At 45.6% G+C, this 20033-nt stretch overlaps 2 protein-coding genes across 2 annotated transcripts; one reads left to right on the top strand and one right to left on the bottom strand.

Annotated features, from left to right (window-relative positions):
* The first annotated feature begins 808 nt into the window (after positions 1 to 808).
* Positions 809 to 6807, top strand: LOC129867420 (oxygen-dependent coproporphyrinogen-III oxidase, mitochondrial-like). Its single transcript, XM_055940809.1, has 7 exons — positions 809 to 1511; positions 1934 to 2077; positions 2521 to 2631; positions 2727 to 2868; positions 5213 to 5431; positions 5533 to 5637; positions 6165 to 6807. Exons 1-7 carry the CDS (start codon positions 968 to 970, stop codon positions 6247 to 6249), a joined length of 1350 nt encoding a protein of 449 aa, XP_055796784.1. The 5' UTR covers positions 809 to 967; the 3' UTR covers positions 6250 to 6807.
* A 625-nt stretch (positions 6808 to 7432) lies between these two features.
* Positions 7433 to 16265, bottom strand: LOC129867421 (transmembrane gamma-carboxyglutamic acid protein 1-like). The gene is made up of 4 exons (XM_055940810.1): positions 16154 to 16265; positions 15350 to 15395; positions 11528 to 11691; positions 7433 to 10896 (listed from the first exon to the last, which is right to left on the bottom strand). The coding sequence occupies exons 2-4, from the start codon at positions 15357 to 15359 to the stop codon at positions 10477 to 10479; spliced, it is 594 nt and encodes a 197-aa protein (XP_055796785.1). The 5' UTR covers positions 15360 to 15395; positions 16154 to 16265; the 3' UTR covers positions 7433 to 10476.
* Between the last annotated feature and the right edge of the window lie 3768 nt (positions 16266 to 20033).

The following is a 20033-nucleotide window of genomic DNA, read 5'->3' as shown; positions in this document are numbered from 1 at the left end:
ACTCACCTCTTATCTTAATTCCTACCCTAACCTGTAACCCTAACTCCTAACCCACCTCTTATCCAAATTCCTACCCTAACCTGTAACCCTAACTCCTAACCCACCTCTTATCCGAATTCCTACCCTAACCTGTAACCCTAACTCACCTCTTATCCTAATTCCTACCCTAACCTGTAACCCTAACTCCTAACCCACCTCTTATCCTAATTCCTACCCTAACCTGTAACCCTAACTCCTAACTCACCTCTTATCCTAATTCCTACCCTAACCTGTAACCCTAACTCCTAACCCACCTCTTATCCTAATTCCTAATTCCAACCCTAACCATAAACCTAACCCCTAAACTTCAAATAACATTTGTCCTCATGGAGACGTGTCCCCACAAGGGAGACTTTACTATCCTTGTGAGGATTTTAGGTCCACCACAAGGATAGAAGAACCAACCCACAAACACACACACACACTTCCTTTCGTGTGCGTAATGGGGCAGCTTTTATATTGTACACCCTTTTAAAAAGTTCGAGCACATAGCAATCCTTTTTCTGATCTTTTTAATCTGCGATTTGTGTGAGAAAAAATGCATATGGCCTAATTTTCTTCATGCGTTACAGAAACAAGAAAATAAATCCATCAGTCATTATGCGCCAATTACTCCTATCTTGACACAGAGAGCAACGGGTCCCTTGTCACGTTCTGGTTAATAAAGACACGCCTACAGAAAAGCACTGGCTTGTGGGTCTTGCTGTTTGCTGCAATTCACTATCAGTTAAACAAGCCTGCAAAGCCTCCTCGGAAACACCATTCCCCATACTTCATCGCTCGGTTCAAAGCAAGTACACACCCCCCCGGACCTTTGGAGTGTCTGCCTGCACGTCTGTCAACTTGTGATAATATTTTTCCGTTTTTGCTAGATGTCTACCAATTTGTACCTTTTACACGGAGACGACAGCTAGATAATTTACTACTCATGGCTACCATCGTTCTTTATTCCATAAACAGAACGGCGCAAGCCACCGTGAGACAATGTTTGATTCCTTATTCAAAGGGAACTTCCAGAGTGGACTCGCACCTTTCTGTCTTCCTTAAAACTTCAGTCCGCAGGTTAACTTCGCTTCCGAGAGTGAGATGGGTTCCCAAAGCTACTGGAGTGCGGTTCATGTCCCTCGGGACAGCAGGCAGAACCGCACCCGGGCGAACCAGGAGAGGCGCAGTGCTTGTAGCTGGAGCAGCGGTGGCAGTGGCGGGGTTTGTGGCCAGCGCTACTCACTTTCAGCGAGCTGAAATGGCATCAGTGATCCCCAAAACCGAGGAGGAGGACACGGAGATAGCGGAGAAATGCAAGACATTCATGTCTCCCCCGTGTACCGACGTCAAAGTTCTGCAGCAGAGGAAAGAAGAGATGTGCACGAGGATGGAGATGCTGATCATGGAGACGCAGGCGGAGTTCTGCAGAGCGCTCGAGGAGGTGGACGGCGGCAAGTTCAAAGTGGACCGATGGGAACGGAAAGAAGGCAAGTATCTCCCCTTTGGCACGTGCCAATGCGCGCCCATGGATAGACTAGTCAGTCAACCTCTACCTAAATCCAGTGCATAATCTTACTTGGGCCTATCTGGCAACTATCAACCCTGGCACATTCACAATGACACAAGCAAAACATAGAAGTGTTCAATGAATGTACAAAACTCATCCGAAGGTTGTCCACCCTGTCCTTAATCCAGATAGTGTGGCTGGTTACTAGACCTGTCTTATTCTGAACCCATGCCAGTATTGGTATGACAATATAGCAAAGTGCTTGGGGTTTTGGGCCTTTCTTTAGTGTAATAACATAGTCTGCCTGTCTGTCTCTGTGCTGCCTATATTCTTGTCCATGCCTGTCTGTTTCCGTCTGTCTGTTCGTCCGTTGGTCGGTCGATCCGTCTGTCTGTCTTTCAGGTGGCGGGGGCATCAGCTGTGTGCTGCAGGATGGGAAGGTGTTTGAGAAGGCGGGGGTCAACGTGTCCGTGGTGTTTGGGAACCTGACCGAGGAGGCCGCCAAGCAGATGCGCAGCAGAGGGAAGGTCCTCAAAGGAAAAGATGGTGAGTATAGCCCTCAGAGTTCATATCAACCTCAGAAACTACAGCAGAGGGAAGGTCCTCAAAGGAAAAGATGGTGAGTATAGCCCTCAGAGTTCATATCAACCTCAGAAACTACAGCAGAGGGAAGGTCCTCAAAGGAAAAGATGGTGAGTATAGCCCTCAGAGTTCATATCAACCTCAGAAACTACAGCAGAGGGAAGGTCCTCAAAGGAAAAGATGGTGAGTATAGCCCTCAGAGTTCATATCAACCTCAGAAACTACAGCAGAACTTGTTGTTGTCCTGCAGTATAGCGTGTCACCTCATGCTACACGGTTCACCCAAGACCAGAGATGGCCTTTCTGAAAACAGAATGTGTTAAAGGAATCAGGATTGAATCCTTGAGTCAGACTATGGTTGAGATTAATTGAATTGTATTTAATTTGATTGTTTTGTCCTCTCCCAGGCAAGCTGCCGTTCTGTGCCATGGGTGTGAGCTCTGTCATCCACCCCACGAACCCCCACATTCCCACAGTGCACTTCAACTACAGATACTTTGAGATAGAAGAAGGAGATGGTGAGGCTGTGACCTATGACCTCATACCATTCAATAGTCAGAGCTGACATAATGAATGATCACTATTGTCTCTTTCTTTCTTTTCTCCCCCCCAGGTACTAAACAGTGGTGGTTTGGTGGGGGTACAGACCTGACTCCTACCTATGTCAATAAGGAGGATGGTGCTCACTTTCACAACAGTCTGAAGGAGGCCTGTGACAAACATCACCCTCAGTACTACCCCGACTTCAAGAAGTGGTACGACACGCATCTGTGACACTGTGTGTGTGTGTGTGTGTGTGTGTGTGTGTGTGTGTGTGTGTGTGTGTGTGTGTGTGTGTGTGTGTGTGTGTGTGTGTGTGTGTGAATGAATGACTACACTGGGTGGGTCTCTACTGTTCAGCAGTGATAAGAAGACTGTTTGTTCAGTGGTATCTAGATAGAAAATGACATTGTGAGTGAGCGTGGGTACTGTTCATCTTTGTGTGTTATGTGTGGCTTCCTATAGGCTCTTTGTGTTTTACACATTCAGTTCTGTCATTTTTTCCCCCAGGTTGACATTATCTTGATCTTCTCTCAATTCAAACATACAGTAGTTGTATTTTTATATAACTTTTGGTTGCATTTTCATTTAGCGTAATAACATTATTATAAACTAATAACTACTTCTGTGTCTAGAGCCATTCAAACTAGTAGCTCCACATTTCTACCATGTTTTCACCCCGAGGTCGATGCCCGCAAGGAAATCCAATTAGCATAATACAAAAATCCCCATAAAAATGTGTCAGTTTAAACTAGAGATATGTGTGTTTTTTTGCATTGGATGCGTCTCAATCCACCGCCTCCGCCTATGTAGCACTATGACAGGTGACAGAGCCAGAGTGGTGTTTGTTAGACCATGAGACATCCCGAAAATCAGTCTTCTCACAAAATCGTCTGTAACATCTGAACGGTTTGGCCTACAAACTATTACGACGTCTCTATGGAAAGACGAGACTTTCACGACCTTTGCTCTACGACCTCCACAAGTGTCAGGAGACTCGTCTAAAGTCGGTACAGCCGATCTGCCGACTTCTGTCTGTACCGTTTGGGCTACACACTAATATGAACCGTTTGGGCTACACCCCTCTGTACAAAGGTTAGAGTCTCAAGGACATGTACACTACCGTTGAAAAGTTTGGGGTCACTTACAAATGGCCTTGTTTTTAAAAGAAAAGCTCATTTTTTTTGTCCATTAAAATAACATCAAATTGATTGTAAATACAGTGTAGACATTGTTAATGTTTTAAATGACTATTGTAGCTGGAATATGGGAGATTTACATAGGCGTACAAGGCCCATTATCACCAACCATCACTCCTGTGTGGAAACAAAGGACTTTCTTCTGAAACTCGTCAGTCTATTCTTGTTCTGAGAAATGAAGGCTATTCCATGCGAGAAATTGCCAAATCTAAAGATCTCGTACAACGCTGTGTACTACTCCCTTCACAGAACAGCGCAAACTGTCTCTAACCAGAATATAAAGAAGAGTAGGAGGCCCCAGTGCACAACTGAGCAAGAAGACACGTACATTAGAGTGTCTAGTTTGAGAAACAGACACCTCACAAGTCCTCAACTGGCAGCTTCATTAAATAGTACCCGCAAAACACCAGTCTCAACGTCAACAGTGAAGAGGCGATGCCGGGATGCTGGCCGTCTAGGCAGAGTTGCAAAGAAAAAGCCATATCTCTGACTGGCCAATGAAAATAAAAGATAAGCTAAAGAACACAGACACTGGACAGAGGAACTCTGCCTAGAAGGCCAGCATCCTGCAGTCGCACTGTTGACGTTGAGACTGGTGTTTTGTGGGTACTATTTAATGAAACTAACAGTACATGTCGGTTGTTTTCCTCTAGGACACCCACAGGCCTCACAAGACTCATCTGAAGGTCCCTCGGTACCAGTTGAAAACATGTATGGAAGTATATATGAAGACAGTTTAATGCCATAAATATGGGGTTAAATGCATGTTTAACTTTTTTCATTTTTTTTACATTTCCTGATCTTTCTTATATCTCTCAAATATAGGAGAAACACATCAGAACATACTTCCTTTTGATATTTTTGGGGGACTCTGTTGTTCCATGTAATGAGTATGTTATTCAATGCGTTTATATGGGCTAATGGCAGTATGACCAAAAATAAATGTTCTTCAAATATTTTTGAAAAATATTTTTGGGGGATCCTTCAAGGGGTCTTAAAATTATAAATCAAATAGCTAAATGATCCTTGGTATGATCTTCTTAAAACTATTCCATATAGTTTAGTAGAACCCTCCCCCCACCACCACTCCCCGGCTTAGACTGGGCTTAGACTGGGTTTAGACAGGGCTTAGACTCTGATGGGTTAAATATCTGTAAAAGTAATGCACTGTACCAGTTGTTATGCAATTTTGCAGGGACTGTAAATATTAATAACATGGGAAACACTTATTTAAAGCCTGTTGAATCTAAAGCAATATACCTGCAGGCAGGTACAAATAGTGTGACCATAACATGCAACAGAACATATTTCCTCAAGCTTAGTTCATTTATAACACTCCTCCTGGGATGCTGCCCTGTAGGTGTGACCGGTACTTCTACATCCCCCATCGTGGCGAGACGCGGGGAATCGGTGGCATCTTCTTTGACGACCTGGACTCTCCCAGCCAGGAGGAGGCGTTCAGCTTCGTTAAGAGCTGTGCCCAGACCGTGGTGCCCTGTTACCTGCCCATTGTCCAGAAACACCTTAATGACCCCTTCAGCCCAGAGGAGAAGGACTGGCAGCAGGTGCGGCGAGGAAGGTGGGTACAGATGACAGGGCTATCTGTGTGTGTGCCATTTAATAAATACACATCTTGGGGGAATTCTCACAATCATGCCTGTCTTCTGTGTGTGTTTTCAGGTATGTGGAGTTTAACCTGGTGTATGACAGAGGGGTGAAGTTTGGACTGGCCACGCCAGGCTCCAGGATCGAGAGCATCCTCATGTCCCTGCCTCTCACAGCCAAGTGAGTTCTGTGACAGGGAGGGACGATCACACGGTCGTGCTGCTGCTAGCACTGAGTGTATAGCACTGGTGATTGGGTACTGGGCTGGTGAGGACTGTATGTGGGTGTGCTACTGTCTACAGGAAGGTATGTGTGTTGTTGAACAGACGTGAGAATAGGGATCACATCAGCTTTGTGATCGTCCCTCCCTGATTAATAGTCACCGGTTCAGAGAGGGAAATGCTGGTGTCAGTCAATCTACCAATCATATAATCAATTTCTTTATTGTTCCAATTGGGAAACATAGTGCACCGCAGCCAGGGTAAGAAACAACGTTAAAACAACCCTCAAACAGATTAATTTGAAAGGAAATGAGAACTGGCTTCCCGTTGAGTCAAGGAGACGGTGCTCAGTATGTCTGTGTGAAGGGTCCTATTGTATCAACCAGAGACAGGCCTGTGGAGTCTACTCATCCAGCTTGGCGCATGGCAGTCCCTTGAAGTAGCCCCAGGTCGCTCATTCATGCTGACGGTATTCTCTCTCCCCAGGTGGGAGTACATGCATGAGCCTCCTAAAGGCACCCTGGAGGCCGATATGCTGGAGGTGTTAAGAAACCCAGAGGAGTGGGTCTGACACGGACGTTACCATGGCAGTAACATCCTGACTCAGCCTGTTGATGACTGGAACAGGTGTCCGTCCCCTTTCAACTGCAGATCATTGATTTTTCTCATTGGTCAACTCAACTGCAAACTCATCACAGATACTATTAGCTAGTGTTCACTGGAAAAATCACACTCGCTCTTATTGCTTTTACACTTTGTTTAAATAATGTCTGTGTCAGATAAGCCTTGTTCCCACTGCCTGAATTGCTTTATCATGGATGTCTTTTCCTTTTTGGATCGATTGCTTCATCTGTTTTGTCTCTGTGCCCTCTCGTTGTGTTAGGGTTAGCCCTAACCCAGGATGTTTGTCTCTCAGTGCCCTCTGGTTGTGTTCACCAGGCAGTCTAGACACCAAACAGATGAGGGGGAAAAACCCTTATTGTCATTCTCAAACCGTTGTCTTCCGTCTGTTTGTGCTGAATGTGTACAAGAAGAATGTGTACAAGAAGAGAACGTGGATCAGAACCCCTCGGGGTGTGTGGGCTACGCCATTGATGTAAAACATAATTAAAGATGTTTTTATATCCTATCTGTCATGTCATCCACCAACAGAATTTATTAATACAAGTTCTATGAGAAAGTGCATCGTCAAGATTGGAGCCTGTGATCTTCTGTTCTCTAACCCAGGATCTAGTCTGGTGAGCCAGAAAGGGGGGAGGCACCAGGATTGTTTGGTCACATACTTAAAGCTAGTTGGGCAGCCCATTTAAATTATTATTTTTAAATGACACAAATTGGTCTTTTGACCAATCAGAAGAACAAAAATTGTAATGTGCTGAATACAACAACATTTCACCTTACAGTGAAATGCTTACTGACAAGCCCAGCTCTGAAAAAGAGCTGATGTGACAAGATCTGACGTGATTGGTCCAAAGACCCATTAGTGGAAAAAATATAATAATTGGGCTGCCTGTGTAAACGCAGCCATGTTAGAACCAGGGGTGTATTCACAAGGAAGCAAACAGTTGTTGCAATGGTCAGGTCTATTTAGACATGGTTAATGAATCACTACATGTATAGTTAAGATTGTTTAAACAGCTTTTTTAAATAGCAGACAGGATGGATAAAGATGGTACTCACGTCATGCTTTTCTATTTTAAAACTACAAGGAAAGTGTTGGATAAATTTGGAGGCACTTACAGAACATGGCTCCACACATTTGAAAATATTTTATTACAAATTAATTCAAGCTCAGTACATATCCAAAGGTTTACCATCTATTTACATGAACGTATTTGCTTAAGGCATTGTAAAAACAGGATTTCAAAAGGTAACAGTACAATAATAGGTCATGTCCAGAAACTCATATCTTCTACCACCTATATGTACACTTAAAAGATCTCAAATGATTGGACAGATGTAAGCAAAATAGCAAATATTCCACCTAGCCTATCAGAGGGAAAGGTGGAACTATCAACATATTGCTTTAGCACAGGGCTGGGCAACTGACGGCCTCCCTTTTGAAGGTGTAATAGGAACTGTCAGGGTATCAACTTACTACTGTTGAGAGTTACAATAGAATACACAAAGTGCAATTTCCAAATGTGGTTTTGCATCAGCAGTTTCTCTTATGTCAAGTCACTGACAGTCACTCAATTAGCTCATGTCAGCTAAACATTTGTAGATAGCTGGCCACTAAAATAAGCAATCTAAACTTTTTATTATGGTGAAATTATAAACTGGGGGCCCCTATTGATTTTGTTAATCTCAATCAGATATTAAAAGCTGCAAACAAAAATCTCTCCACCCCATGGCAAAATGAGTAGAATTGCATGAAATTAAGTAAACTTATCTGCTGTCAAGGGGGGGGGGGGGGGGGGGGGTATGGATTTGGGTATGCAGTCCCTCATGAGTTTTTTTGTAGCCCCCACCACTATCAATTTTGCCCATCCCTGCTTTAACCATCAAATCCTCTGATCTCCAACAAGTGTTTAAGGAAGGGTTCCCCAACCCTGTTCCTGGAGAGCTACCGTCCAGTAGGTTCTCTCTCCAACCCTAATCTAGCACACCCGATTCTAATAATTAGCTGGTTGATGAGCTGAACCAGGTTAGTTACAACTGGGGTTGTAGCAAAACTGTACAAGAGGGTAGCTCTCCAGGAACAGGATTAGAGAGCCCTGGTTTAAGGAGTAAGGGCCATTTCTGGACAGGGCCATAAACCCAACCAAAATGGCTACCTCAACCAGCACATCCCAATCACAGGTCATATAGCATAGGGACAACTGCTGCGGTTCCACAGGTCAACAAAATACATCAGTCCTCTCATACATCTGCGGCGTACAGATTACACAGGCCCCGTGCACACTCAAGTCCTACAACTGATGTATAACGCATTTGGCACAATGGTTGTGATGCAACGCAAAAAATCTCTACAAAAATAATTACACAAGCGTTGTTGAGACACGACACAATTACTGTGTAAACATTATTGTGCAGACAAAGGCCGTACTTCAATCCGTAGAGCGCTGTCGACAATACGCCTTCTAAGGCAATGTTCCCACCGTTTGCTGAGATCCCATTAACAGTAAACGTTGCAATGTCGGCACAATCGGGAATTACTGTTAAAATGTCAACACACTTTGATGCGGATAAGATTGAACCCGGGTCAAACTCTACATTGTCTCAAGAAATAAGTATCTTCAGGGCCATTGTCATATTACATGTATCAATATCACTTATAATAATGAATATTACGCAGATATTTAGTGTTTAGGATGTCTGCATTTAGTCCCCCGGCTGCATAATTAGCATGTAAAATATACAGTTGACCAATAGCTGATGACATTATTGGTGAGTAGTGCTGAATAGAACAAAACCAACTATGCCCTAGTATTCATTATCAAATGGCTCAGTTTGAGCCTCAACACAAAGTGCCTTCAGTCACACACCTCATGTTATTCACACCATTATTATCAATGTAGTCAGTGCTGTTATCCGCAGTAGAAGAAAAATGCGCTCTCACAGAAACACACTGTGTGTAGTGACATTTAATACTGTATGTAGCCCAAAGAGAGAAAATGGGTAATTGTCTGTAGCTTCCTGTCCCAGGTTCCCTCGCAGGTCACGCTGCGCTCCATGCCAGCACAGCTCCCATAATGTCACACGGAGACTCTATGCCCTATTTAGTGCACTAATACCGATATGGACTCTAGTCAAAAGTAGTACACTAATACCCATATGGACTAGTCAAAATTAGTGTGCTACATAGGGAATAGGGTACCATTTGGGATGCAGCTGTAGGGAATGGGGTCTGAGAATATTGACTGTCCCTGACTAATTCATATGACGCTGGGATAGATCCATCCAAGTCTATGTGTCCAAAGCCACTACTGGCTAACCAAAATGTATGGCAAAAACGACAACTTCTTTTTTTTTTTTTTTTTTTTACAATTCACTCCCCGAACATTCAAACAACTAATAGATTTCTCTATCTATCTCCTTTTTTAGAAGTATGGAAATCTGAACCGTTTTCTTTTTTTAACTTTACACCCCACAATGCACCATTCATCAAGCCCCAAACCTCCAGGGTAGTCATAGCATCACTGTTGTATGGCAGCATGGTTAAATAACTGTACATCTGGGTATAGCAAAATCAAACATTTGGTATAATCTTCACCATCACTCCACCCCTATCCGATGGTCAGTGCAAGCATTAACGTTATTGCATCCAACACCTCTGTGTTAGTGTAGTAACATAACAGTTAGAGGGAGGTGAGCAGGAGGGTGAGACCGGGCAGGAGGATCTAAGCTCATGTGTCAAACTTATTCCACTGAGGTGTTCCCTCCTCCCTTCCACTGAGGTGTTCCCTCCTCCCTTCCACTGAGGTGTTCCCTCCTCCCTTCCACTGAGGTGTTCCCTCCTCCCTTCCACTGAGGTGTTCCCTCCTCCCTTCCACTGAGGTGTTCCCTCCTCCCTTCCACTGAGGTGTTCCCTCCTCCCTTCCACTGAGGTGTTCCCTCCTCCCTTCCACTGAGGTGTTCCCTCCTCCCTTCCACTGAGGTGTTCCCTCCTCCCTTGTACCTGATTGATGAATTAAGGTCATTGATTAGTTAGTAACTTCCCTCACCTGGTTGTCTAGGTCTGAATTGAGAAGAAAAAACAAACACCAGCAGACAGACGGCCCTCCATGGAATGAGTTTGACACCCCTGATCTAGCTGGATGTGGGCCGGTTGAGACAGGGTATGGGGGGGGTCACTTCACTTCCCATGGCCAATGATGTCCTCATACTGAGGCGGAGGCTCTGTCTCTATGTGCACATCTGTGTGGCCGACCGCCTCCTCGTAAGACGGGGGCGGGTCTCCTCTGCCTCCCCTCGCCGACGTGACCTCCGAGCCCGGGTCGGCGGGGCTGCTGTTGACGCTGAGCTCTGAGTGGTCGTGGAGGTCCCGCCCCCACTGGTCCATGGAGACCAACGATAGGGTGGGGTCCCGGTGGGAGTGGCCCAGGGCGGGGTTGCGTTCCGAGCGCTTGCGGGAGTGGCAGCGCCACACAGTGATGGCCACGCCAGAGATCAGGAGCACCAGGAGCAAGGGGAGGATCAGGTAGAGGGAGTGGACTCTGCCCTCCAACTGCTGCCCGCCACTGCTCTCCCGCACATACTCCTCCCAGAACCGTTGCTGCAGCCAATCAGAGAGATACACCGTCAGAATTATCCGCCTAGAATAAACTCAGGGGGCATTGAGTTATATGTTGAAGAATATAACAAAGAAATGAACGTGAACGTAACAAATAATCAAGATTTCACTGTAATATGGAATGTTATAGAAATGCCATTTCCATCTGCAACGTTCTGAATGTCAAGCTCCAGAAAACACACACACACACAGCTGTCCGTATGTGCGTGATGCACTATATCCCTCTGCGTGACTGACTGACTTCCCACCCCTCACAATAGTTCTTGTAATGATCATCTCCCTAGTGAGCAGCTCTCTCTCTTTCTCAGGGAGTCAGCTGCTCTTCTTGCTGACCATCATCCCTTCCTGAAAAACAGGAACATTCCACTGGCCAGCACACTGGAGTAGGACTGTGTTTTTGTTAGAGTGCGAATGTGCGTGTCTCTCAATAAGGGAGCAAGAGCAAAACAAAGAGCATTGTGTGTGTTGCATACGGGTTGGGGTCAATTCCATTTACATTTAGAAAGTCAACAAGGTAGTCAAACATTCAAATTGTCCTTAATGCTTATCATTTACTTCCTGACTGAAATGGAATGGAATTGACCCCAACCCTGGTTGCGTGCGTCTCACTCACAGTTTTCTCATCGTTCTCAAAGGCCTCCCTGGCTTCCTCGTAGGTGCAGATCTCCTCTCTGCACTCTCTCTGGATGTTGCCCTGGCGGATCTCCTCTAGCAGGTAGCCGTTGTCCCTGCGCAGACGCCTCAGCACTGTGTTGGCCAGGTCCGACGGCAAGAACACTGTCAGAGAGAGAGAGAGAAAACGAAAGAGAGAAAATGAGAGAGAGATGAAGGGAGAGAAAGAGAAGGGAGAAAAAGAAAGGAAGACCAGAGAGGCAGCGAGAGAGAGAGAGTGATGGAGGTAGAGAGAAGCAGGAATAGAAAGGGAGAGAGTGGGAGGGAGAGAGGGAGGGATAGAGAGAGAGGGGGGATAGAGAGAGAGGGATAGCGAAAGAGAGAGAGGGAGGGATAGCGAGAGAGCAAGAGGGAGAGGGAGGGATAGAGAGAAAGCAAGAGAGACAGAGGAAGGGATAGAGGGGGGGGATAGAGAGAGGGAGGGATAGAGAGAGAGCAAAAGAGAGAGGGAGGGAGGGATAGAGAGAGAGATGGAGGGATAGAGAGAGAGGAATCGCGAGAGAGCAAGAGAAAGGGAGGATAGAGAGAGAGCAAGAGAGAGAGAGGGATGGAGGTGGAGAGAAGCAGGAATAGAAAGGGAGAGAGCGAGAGAGGGAGGGATAGAGAGAGTGGGAGGGAGCGAGGGAGGGATAGAGAGAGGGGGGATAGAGAGAGAGCAAGAGAGAGAGGGAGGGATAGAGAGAGAGCAAGAGAGAGAGGGAGGGATAGAGAGAGAGCAAGAGAAAGGGAGGGATAGAGAGAGAGCAAGAGAAAGGGAGGGATAGAGAGAGAGCAAGAGAGAGAGAGGGATAGCAAGAGAGCAAGAGAGAGGGAGGGAGAGAGAGCAAGAGAGAGGGAGGGAGAGAGAGCAAGGGAGGGATAGAGAGAGGGATCGCGGGAGGGCAAGAGAGAGGGAGGATAGAGAGAGAGCAAGAGAGAGAGGCAGGGATAGAGAGAGAGCAAGAGAGACAGAGGAAGGGATAGAGAGAGAGCGAGAGAGAGAGGGAGGGAGGGATAGAGAGAGAGAGGGAGGGATCGCGACGGGGGCAAGAGAGAGGGAGGATAGAGAGAGAGAGAGGGATGGAGGTGGAGAGGAGCAGGAATAGAAAGGGAGAGAGGGAGGAGGGATAGAGAGAAAGTGGGAGGAGAGAGAGAGAGGGATAGCGAGAGAGCAAGAGAGAGAGGGAGGGATAGAGAGAGAGGGAGGGATAGAGAGAGAGGGAGGGATAGCGAGAGAGCAAGAGAAGGAGGGAGGGATAGAGAGAGAGCAAGAGAGAGAGAGAGAAAGGGATAGAGAGAGGGGGAGGGATAGAGAGCAAGAGAGAGAGGGAGGGATAGAGAGAGGGAGATCGCGGGAGAGCAAGAGAGAGGGAGGGAGGGATAGAGGTATAGAGAGAGGAAAGGATAGGGAGAGAGAGAGAGGGAGGGATAGAAAGAGAGAGGGATATATAGAGAGAGATATATATAGAGAGAGAGGGAGATAGAGAGAGAGGCAGAGAGGGGGAAGGATAGAGAGAGGGAGGGAGGGATTGCAAGAGGCAGGGAGAGCAAGAGGCAGAGAGAGGGAGGGATCGCGAGAGGCATGGATTTAAAATACACTGCTCAAAAAAAATGGGAACACTTAAACAACACAATGTAACTCCAAGTCAATCACACTTCTGTGAAATCAAACTGTCCACTTAGGAAGCAACACTGATTGACAATAAATTTCACATGCTGTTGTGCAAATGGAATAGACAACAGGTGGAAATTATAGGCAATTAGCAAGACACCCCCAATAAAGGAGTGGTTCTGCAGGTGGTGACCACAGACCACTTCTCAGTTCCTATGCTTCCTGGCTGATGTTTTGGTCACTTTTGAATGCTGGCGGTGCTTTCACTCTAGTGGTAGCATGAGACGGAGTCTACAACCCACACAAGTGGCTCAGGTAGTGCAGCTCATCCAGGATGGCACATCAATGCGAGCTGTGGCAAGAAGGTTTGCTGTGTCTGTCAGCGTAGTGTCCAGAGCATGGAGGCGCTACCAGGAGATAGGTCAGTACATCAGGAGACGTGGAGGAGGCCGTAGGAGGGCAACAACCCAGCAGCAGGACCGCTACCTCCGCCTTTGTGCAAGGAGGAGCAGGTGGAGCACTGCCAGAGCCCTGCAAAATGACCTCCAGCAGGCCACAAATGTGCATTTGTCGGCTCAAACGGTCAGAAACAGACTCTGTGAGGGTGGTATGAGGGCCCGACGTCTACAGGTGGGTGTTGAGCTTACAGCCCAACACCGTGCAGGACGTTTGGCATTTGCCAGAGAACACCAAGATTGGCAAATTCGCCACTGGCGCCCTGTGCTCTTCACAGATGAAAGCAGGTTCACACTGAGCACATGTGACAGACGTGACAGAGTCTGGAGACGCCGTGGAGAACGTTCTGCTGCCTGCAACATCCTCCAGCATGACCGGTTTGGCGGTGGGTCAGTCATGGTGTGGGGTGGCATTTCTTTGGGGGGCCGCACAGCCCTCCATGTGCTCGCCAGAGGTAGCCTGACTGCCATTAGGTACCGAGATGAGATCCTCAGACCCCTTGTGAGACCATATGCTGGTGCGGTTGGCCCTGGGTTCCTCCTAATGCAAGACAATGCTAGACCTCATGTGGCTGGAGTGTGTCAGCAGTTCCTGCAAGAGGAAGGCATTGATGCTATGGACTGGCCCGCCCGTTCCCCAGACCTGAATCCAATTGAGCACATCTGGGACATCATGTCTCGCTCCATCCACCAACGCCACGTTGCACCACAGACTGTCCAGGAATTGGCGGATGCTTTAGTCCAGGTCTGGGAGGAGATCCCTCAGGAGACCATCCGCCACCTCATCAGGAGCATGCCCAGGCGTTGTATGGAGGTCATACAGGCACGTGGAGGCCACACACACTACTGAGCCTCATTTTGACTTGTTTTAAGGACATTACATCAAAGTTGGATCAGCCTGTAGTGTGGTTTTCCACTTTAATTTTGAGTGTGACTCCAAATCCAGACTTCCATGGGTTGATAAATTTGATTTCCATTGATAATTTTTGTGTGATTTTGTTGTCAGCACATTCAACTATGTAAAGAAAAAAGTATTTAATAAGAATATTTCATTCATTCAGATCTAGGATGTGTTATTTTAGTGTTCCCTTTATTTTTTTGAGCAGTGTATATATATATCCTTTAATTAACTAGGCAAGTCAGTTAAGAACAAATTCTTATTTACAATGACGGCCTCCACCGGCCAAACCCGGACGACGCTGGGCCAATTGTGCGCCGCCCTATGGGACTCCCAATCACAGCCCATTGTGATACAGTCTGGATTCGAACCAGGGTGTCTGTAGTGACGCCTCTAGTACTGAGATACAGTGTCTTAGAACACTGTGCCACTCGGGATAGAGAGAGGCAAAGAGAAAAAGAGGCAGAGGTTGATACAAAGAAAGTTGAAAAAGAGGGAAATGCCTACTAACTACATTTCTGTATAAAACAAAAGCTTCTTTGATTAGAAGGGCCAACCATGGCCAGCATAAGGGAAACTAGCTCTTGGAATCAAGATAGGCGGACAGAGCAGCCCTCTGTTTAGCTGATCTGGGATCAGACCAGAGGCTGTGGACAGGAACCATATTGTGTTTAAACGCCCCAGGAATGCCTGATTGGACTCACTTAAGGGAGAGTCGGCTAACATTTGTATTTTCCTGGGTAAACCATGTTATGGAGTTTAAACAAGACCCTTCTCTGCAGGTAGATTAGTAGGCCTAGGGGATAGCCTACAACTTACCACTCCCCATGATTCCTTCTGGTCTGTTTGGGATGGTTGACAGTGTCTGTTGATAGAAAAACATTCACCAAAAACAGTTACCAACTTTAATGAGCAGAAACGGGTCAACAGCTGAGTCATACAACAGGTGATTCAGATATTTACAGAATTCTACATATTAAAAACTACAAAGTAGGCCATCATTTCCACTGGGTGTTAGGCCACTTTTCCCATAGAGCGTCAATGTTCACTATTATTCCCATTGATGTCCTGCCCTGACAACCGCCCAACGGAAATGGCCGTCACAGGCAGTGTGCTGTGAATTTCAGACATCCGTGGCTAAAAACCGAATGACCCAAAGCTAACCAGGGTGACAGGAATGTTATTGCCATGACCGAAATAGCCTAAAAGACCAACACAAATGTAATAAACACAGCGCCGTACGCGCCAGCTCTGACGGTCTCTTGGAAAGCGGCACAGGATGTGAATTGTTCAACCGTTATTTTAGAACAATTAAAACATAAGTTATATTGACTGCTATATCAAATACATTATGTAATATTTGGCGATATTATTATTATTATTATAGCTGCCTATGTGTGTCATGGACAACATCTGAGATTGACGCGTGTCTTGCTAACGGTTAGCTTGCTGACAAGCGGATGATTTGTATCAAACAATTTCCTGTCTGATTTACTACATTGTAACAAGCGACGCCTATCATTCCAATGAGGAAATATTTCCGCGAGCCGCTTCAAGAACACACGAAATATTCAAGACATTTATTTGTCAAATGAAAATGGTAAAGAATTTAACTTTATTTACCTATTTTCCTTTACGAATGCGCTCTATACTCCAGTATCGCCTCGACGCCCATAACATTTCTACGCACGCGCAAAAGCCCGTTCAAAAGCTATTTACTTTTTCCAGTTTAAAGGGACAATCAACATAAATTTTTGCCACCAAGACCTCGCATCATACCAAGTGACTGACATCAAATCCCTTCTATGTGCTATTTCTACACAATCATTATTAGTTTTACATTATGAATTGCTATACAACTGGGAGTGAGTGTGCAGCAAGAATGAAATAATTCGTAAACTACTCTCAGTGCACAATTAGGCCTACTGGAGCTTTGTAGACCACCTTGTTGCTATGCACCAGGAAATGTTGCATGTCAAACTTGATTTACGGGGTTCCCATGGTCTTGCGGGCATTGACTCCTGAGTCAATAGCAGTCAGTGCATGGAGTTTGGGCTTTAGGTTCCAATCTAATTACTGCAGTCTGTACTAGCCTACCATATTCTAGGCACTAAGCATTTTAGAAACAAAATGTGTGCTGCACTGTGCACTGAAATTATATATCAAATAAATGATCTCTTGAATAACATTCTAAAAAGATAGCACTGTACAGTAGAGTTTAATTGTTGGTCTCAGTAGCATCAGACTATCAAGGCAGGTAGCATTATGGTTAGAGTGTTGGGCCAGTAACCGAAAGGTTGCCAGATCGAATCCTCAAGCTGACCAGGTAGAAATCTGAACAAGGCAGTTAACCCACTGTTCCTAGGCTGTAATTGTAAATAAAAATGTGTTCTTAACTGACTTGCCTAGTAAAATAAAACAGGGGAATAGCAAAGTACTGAGTGGATCATCACACACAAACCCCTTAATCCTAAAAAGCCTTTTTCCTTGTGGGGACCAGTCCACACTTTTCCTTGTTTTACTATCCCTGTGAGGACTTCTGTTCCCAACAAGGACAGTAAAACCAAACACACACACAGGCATTGATTCAAGCAAGAACAAATACATGATTGTTTGTTGTTGAAATGACAGTAATTCAACCATATTTTCCCCAGTGGGATGCATGATACATACCATATCTAACCACGTGGAGCATCTCCCATCTGTACATCTGGTGCAATTCTAATGCCTTGGGGTATTGTTTTAAGGTAAACAAAAGGTTCCAACCAAAACAACAGTGGTGGAAGGTCGACCCGACGACAAGATGGATTTGGTCTCTCTATATTTTGGTCATTGCCAGAAAATAGGTTTTCAACCACACTATCAAAGATGAAGCAGAAGTGTGTAAATTTGAGTGTTTTGATGTGATTGTTTAAACAAATAAAAAATAAACAAAATGTTTCATAGATCCAATGTCATGGTGAATTTTTATGTTGAATTCCTGTTGAATATGTGTTAGTTGACAACTCAACCATATGTAAATAAAAAATACACGTTGAACTGAGGTCTGTGCCCCAAACCTAGCACCAGGATAAAGTGACTAAGGGGGCAGTTGAAATTGGCGAGGGGGCAACATTTTGGGGAGGGTTCTTGCATCTGAATTTTATTGAGTTTTCCTTATATCAGACTATACCACAATAAACATAAAGCTCAAATGCAGAGACTCCGAGGTCATTGAGTGCTTTTGAAATCTGTAGCCTATCTCTTATGCGCTGGTAGCAGCACAATGGACAGCACCCTACAGCTGGGCCGTTTTGGTCACACAGGCTACAAGATAGATAGGGCAATTCACCTATTACAAACAGCCAATGTGAATGTCGCTGTACACACAGCTGTCTTACCAAAATAATGCAAAATAATACAAACTAAATGCTGAAAGTAGTAGCATAGTTATTCATGCACGCAAACAAAAATACTGAATGGCAGTTTGGCTTAGAATACCGGCTGCGAATGAATGGGAACAGAACAAACCAGCGGTACCAAGTAGTAGGCCGAGTAAACAAAATATCCGGTCGATAAAGGCATGACACAATCTATATTTAGGCTAGTTACAGTAACAGTAAAACAACACAGTAAACAAAAGGCAAATGGAAATCCAAATAATCTCAACAAAGTCTACAGCCTACAGTCTACTACAGTGAGATGCAGCCTACAGCCTACTACAGTGAGATGCAGTCTACGGCCTACAACAGTGAGATGCAGTCTACAGCCTACAACAGTGAGATGCAGCCTACAGCCTACTACAGTGAGATGCAGCCTACAGCCTACTACAGTGAGATGCAGTCTACGGCCTACAACAGTGAGATGCAGCCTACAGCCTACAACAGTGAGATGCAGCCTACAGCCTACTACAGTGAGATGCAGTCTACAGTCTACAGCCTACAACAGTGAGATGCAGCCTACAGCCTACTACAGTGAGATGCAGTCTACAGCCTACTACAGTGAGATGCAGTCTACAGGCTACAGCCTACTGCAGTGAGATGCAGTCTACAGTCTACAGCCTACAACAGTGAGATGCAGCCTACAGCCTACTACAGTGAGATGCAGTCTACAGCCTACTACAGTGAGATGCAGTCTACAGGCTACAGCCTACAACAGTGAGATGCTGTCTACAGCCTACAACAGTGAGATGCAGCCTACAGCCTACTACAGTGAGATGCAGTCTACAGCCTACTACAGTGAGATGCAGTCTACAGGCTACAGCCTACAACAGTGAGATGCTGTCTACAGCCTACAACAGTGAGATGCAGCCTACAGCCTACTGCAGTGAGATGCAGTCTACAGTCTACAGCCTACAACAGTGAGATGCAGCCTACAGCCTACTACAGTGAGATGCAGCCTACAGCCTACTGCAGTGAGATGCAGTCTACAGCCTACAGCCTACAACAGTGAAATGTAGCCTACAGCCTATGTAACGGATGTGAAATGGCTAGCTAGTTAGCGGGTACGCGCTACTAGCGTTTCAATCAGTTACGTCACTTGCTCTGAAACCTAGAAGTAGTGTTGCCCCTTGCTCTGCAAGGGCCGCGGCCTTTGTGGAGCGATGGGTAACGATGCTTCGTGGGCGACCGTTGTTGATGTGTGCAGAAGGTCCCTGGTTCGCGCCCGGGTCGGGGCGAGGGGACGGATGTGAAGTTATACCTACTACAGAAGTTACACCTACTACAGTGAGATGTAGCCTACAGCCTACTACAGTGAGATGTAGCCTACAGCCTACTACAGTGAGATGTAGCCTACAGCCTACTACAGTGAGATGCAGCCTACAGCCTACTACAGTGAGATTCAGCCTACAGCCTACTATAGTGAGATGCAGCGATGCACAGCCGTCTTTCTAAACAAATAGGCCTAAACAGGGCAGCTTCAAACATGGGAAATCATGTCGCTCATGAGTTCAGCTACTCGTTGTGATACAATACACGTCTGTGAATCAAATTCGACCCACGTAATCAATTTTAAGCAATGCCAGCCTAGCCTAAACACTTTCCCAATATTTAGAGACTCAAAAAACAATAGGTTACCAAGACAACCATAATAGACTGTAGCCTATCTATCTCTATGATAAAACTTACCAATATGTAGCTATACCCAGGGGTGTCATTTGGGCTCTTGCATTGGAATTATATTGAATTCTGTTTATATCACGCTATACCACAATAAACATAAAGGTTTTGAACAAAAATTGACAGGTTCAATGGCACGAAATCTCGCAGCGCTCTATCAGCACCATAGACGGCACCCTACATAGCAAGATTTTGACAGAAACCAACCAGCTAGATTGTTTCAATCTTACCTTTTCAAAAGAGTTGCAGCTTCCTTGATGCTCTGTGGAACTTCCTGAATAATCGATCATTCCTCTCCCCACGAAATCTTCTTCTAAGATCCCCCTCAAATGCCAGTTGAGCTTTTCTCGGGTGTAGCATGCTTCTTCTGTGTTGACTGAACACGCATGTAGCTGTGGACACCC

This window comes from Salvelinus fontinalis, chromosome 12, assembly GCF_029448725.1.
Source record: "Salvelinus fontinalis isolate EN_2023a chromosome 12, ASM2944872v1, whole genome shotgun sequence".
In the NCBI taxonomy this organism is placed as follows: Eukaryota; Metazoa; Chordata; class Actinopteri; order Salmoniformes; family Salmonidae; genus Salvelinus; species Salvelinus fontinalis.
Note: the sequence above shows the minus strand (reverse complement) of the source record. Positions and strands in the feature narration are given on the sequence as shown.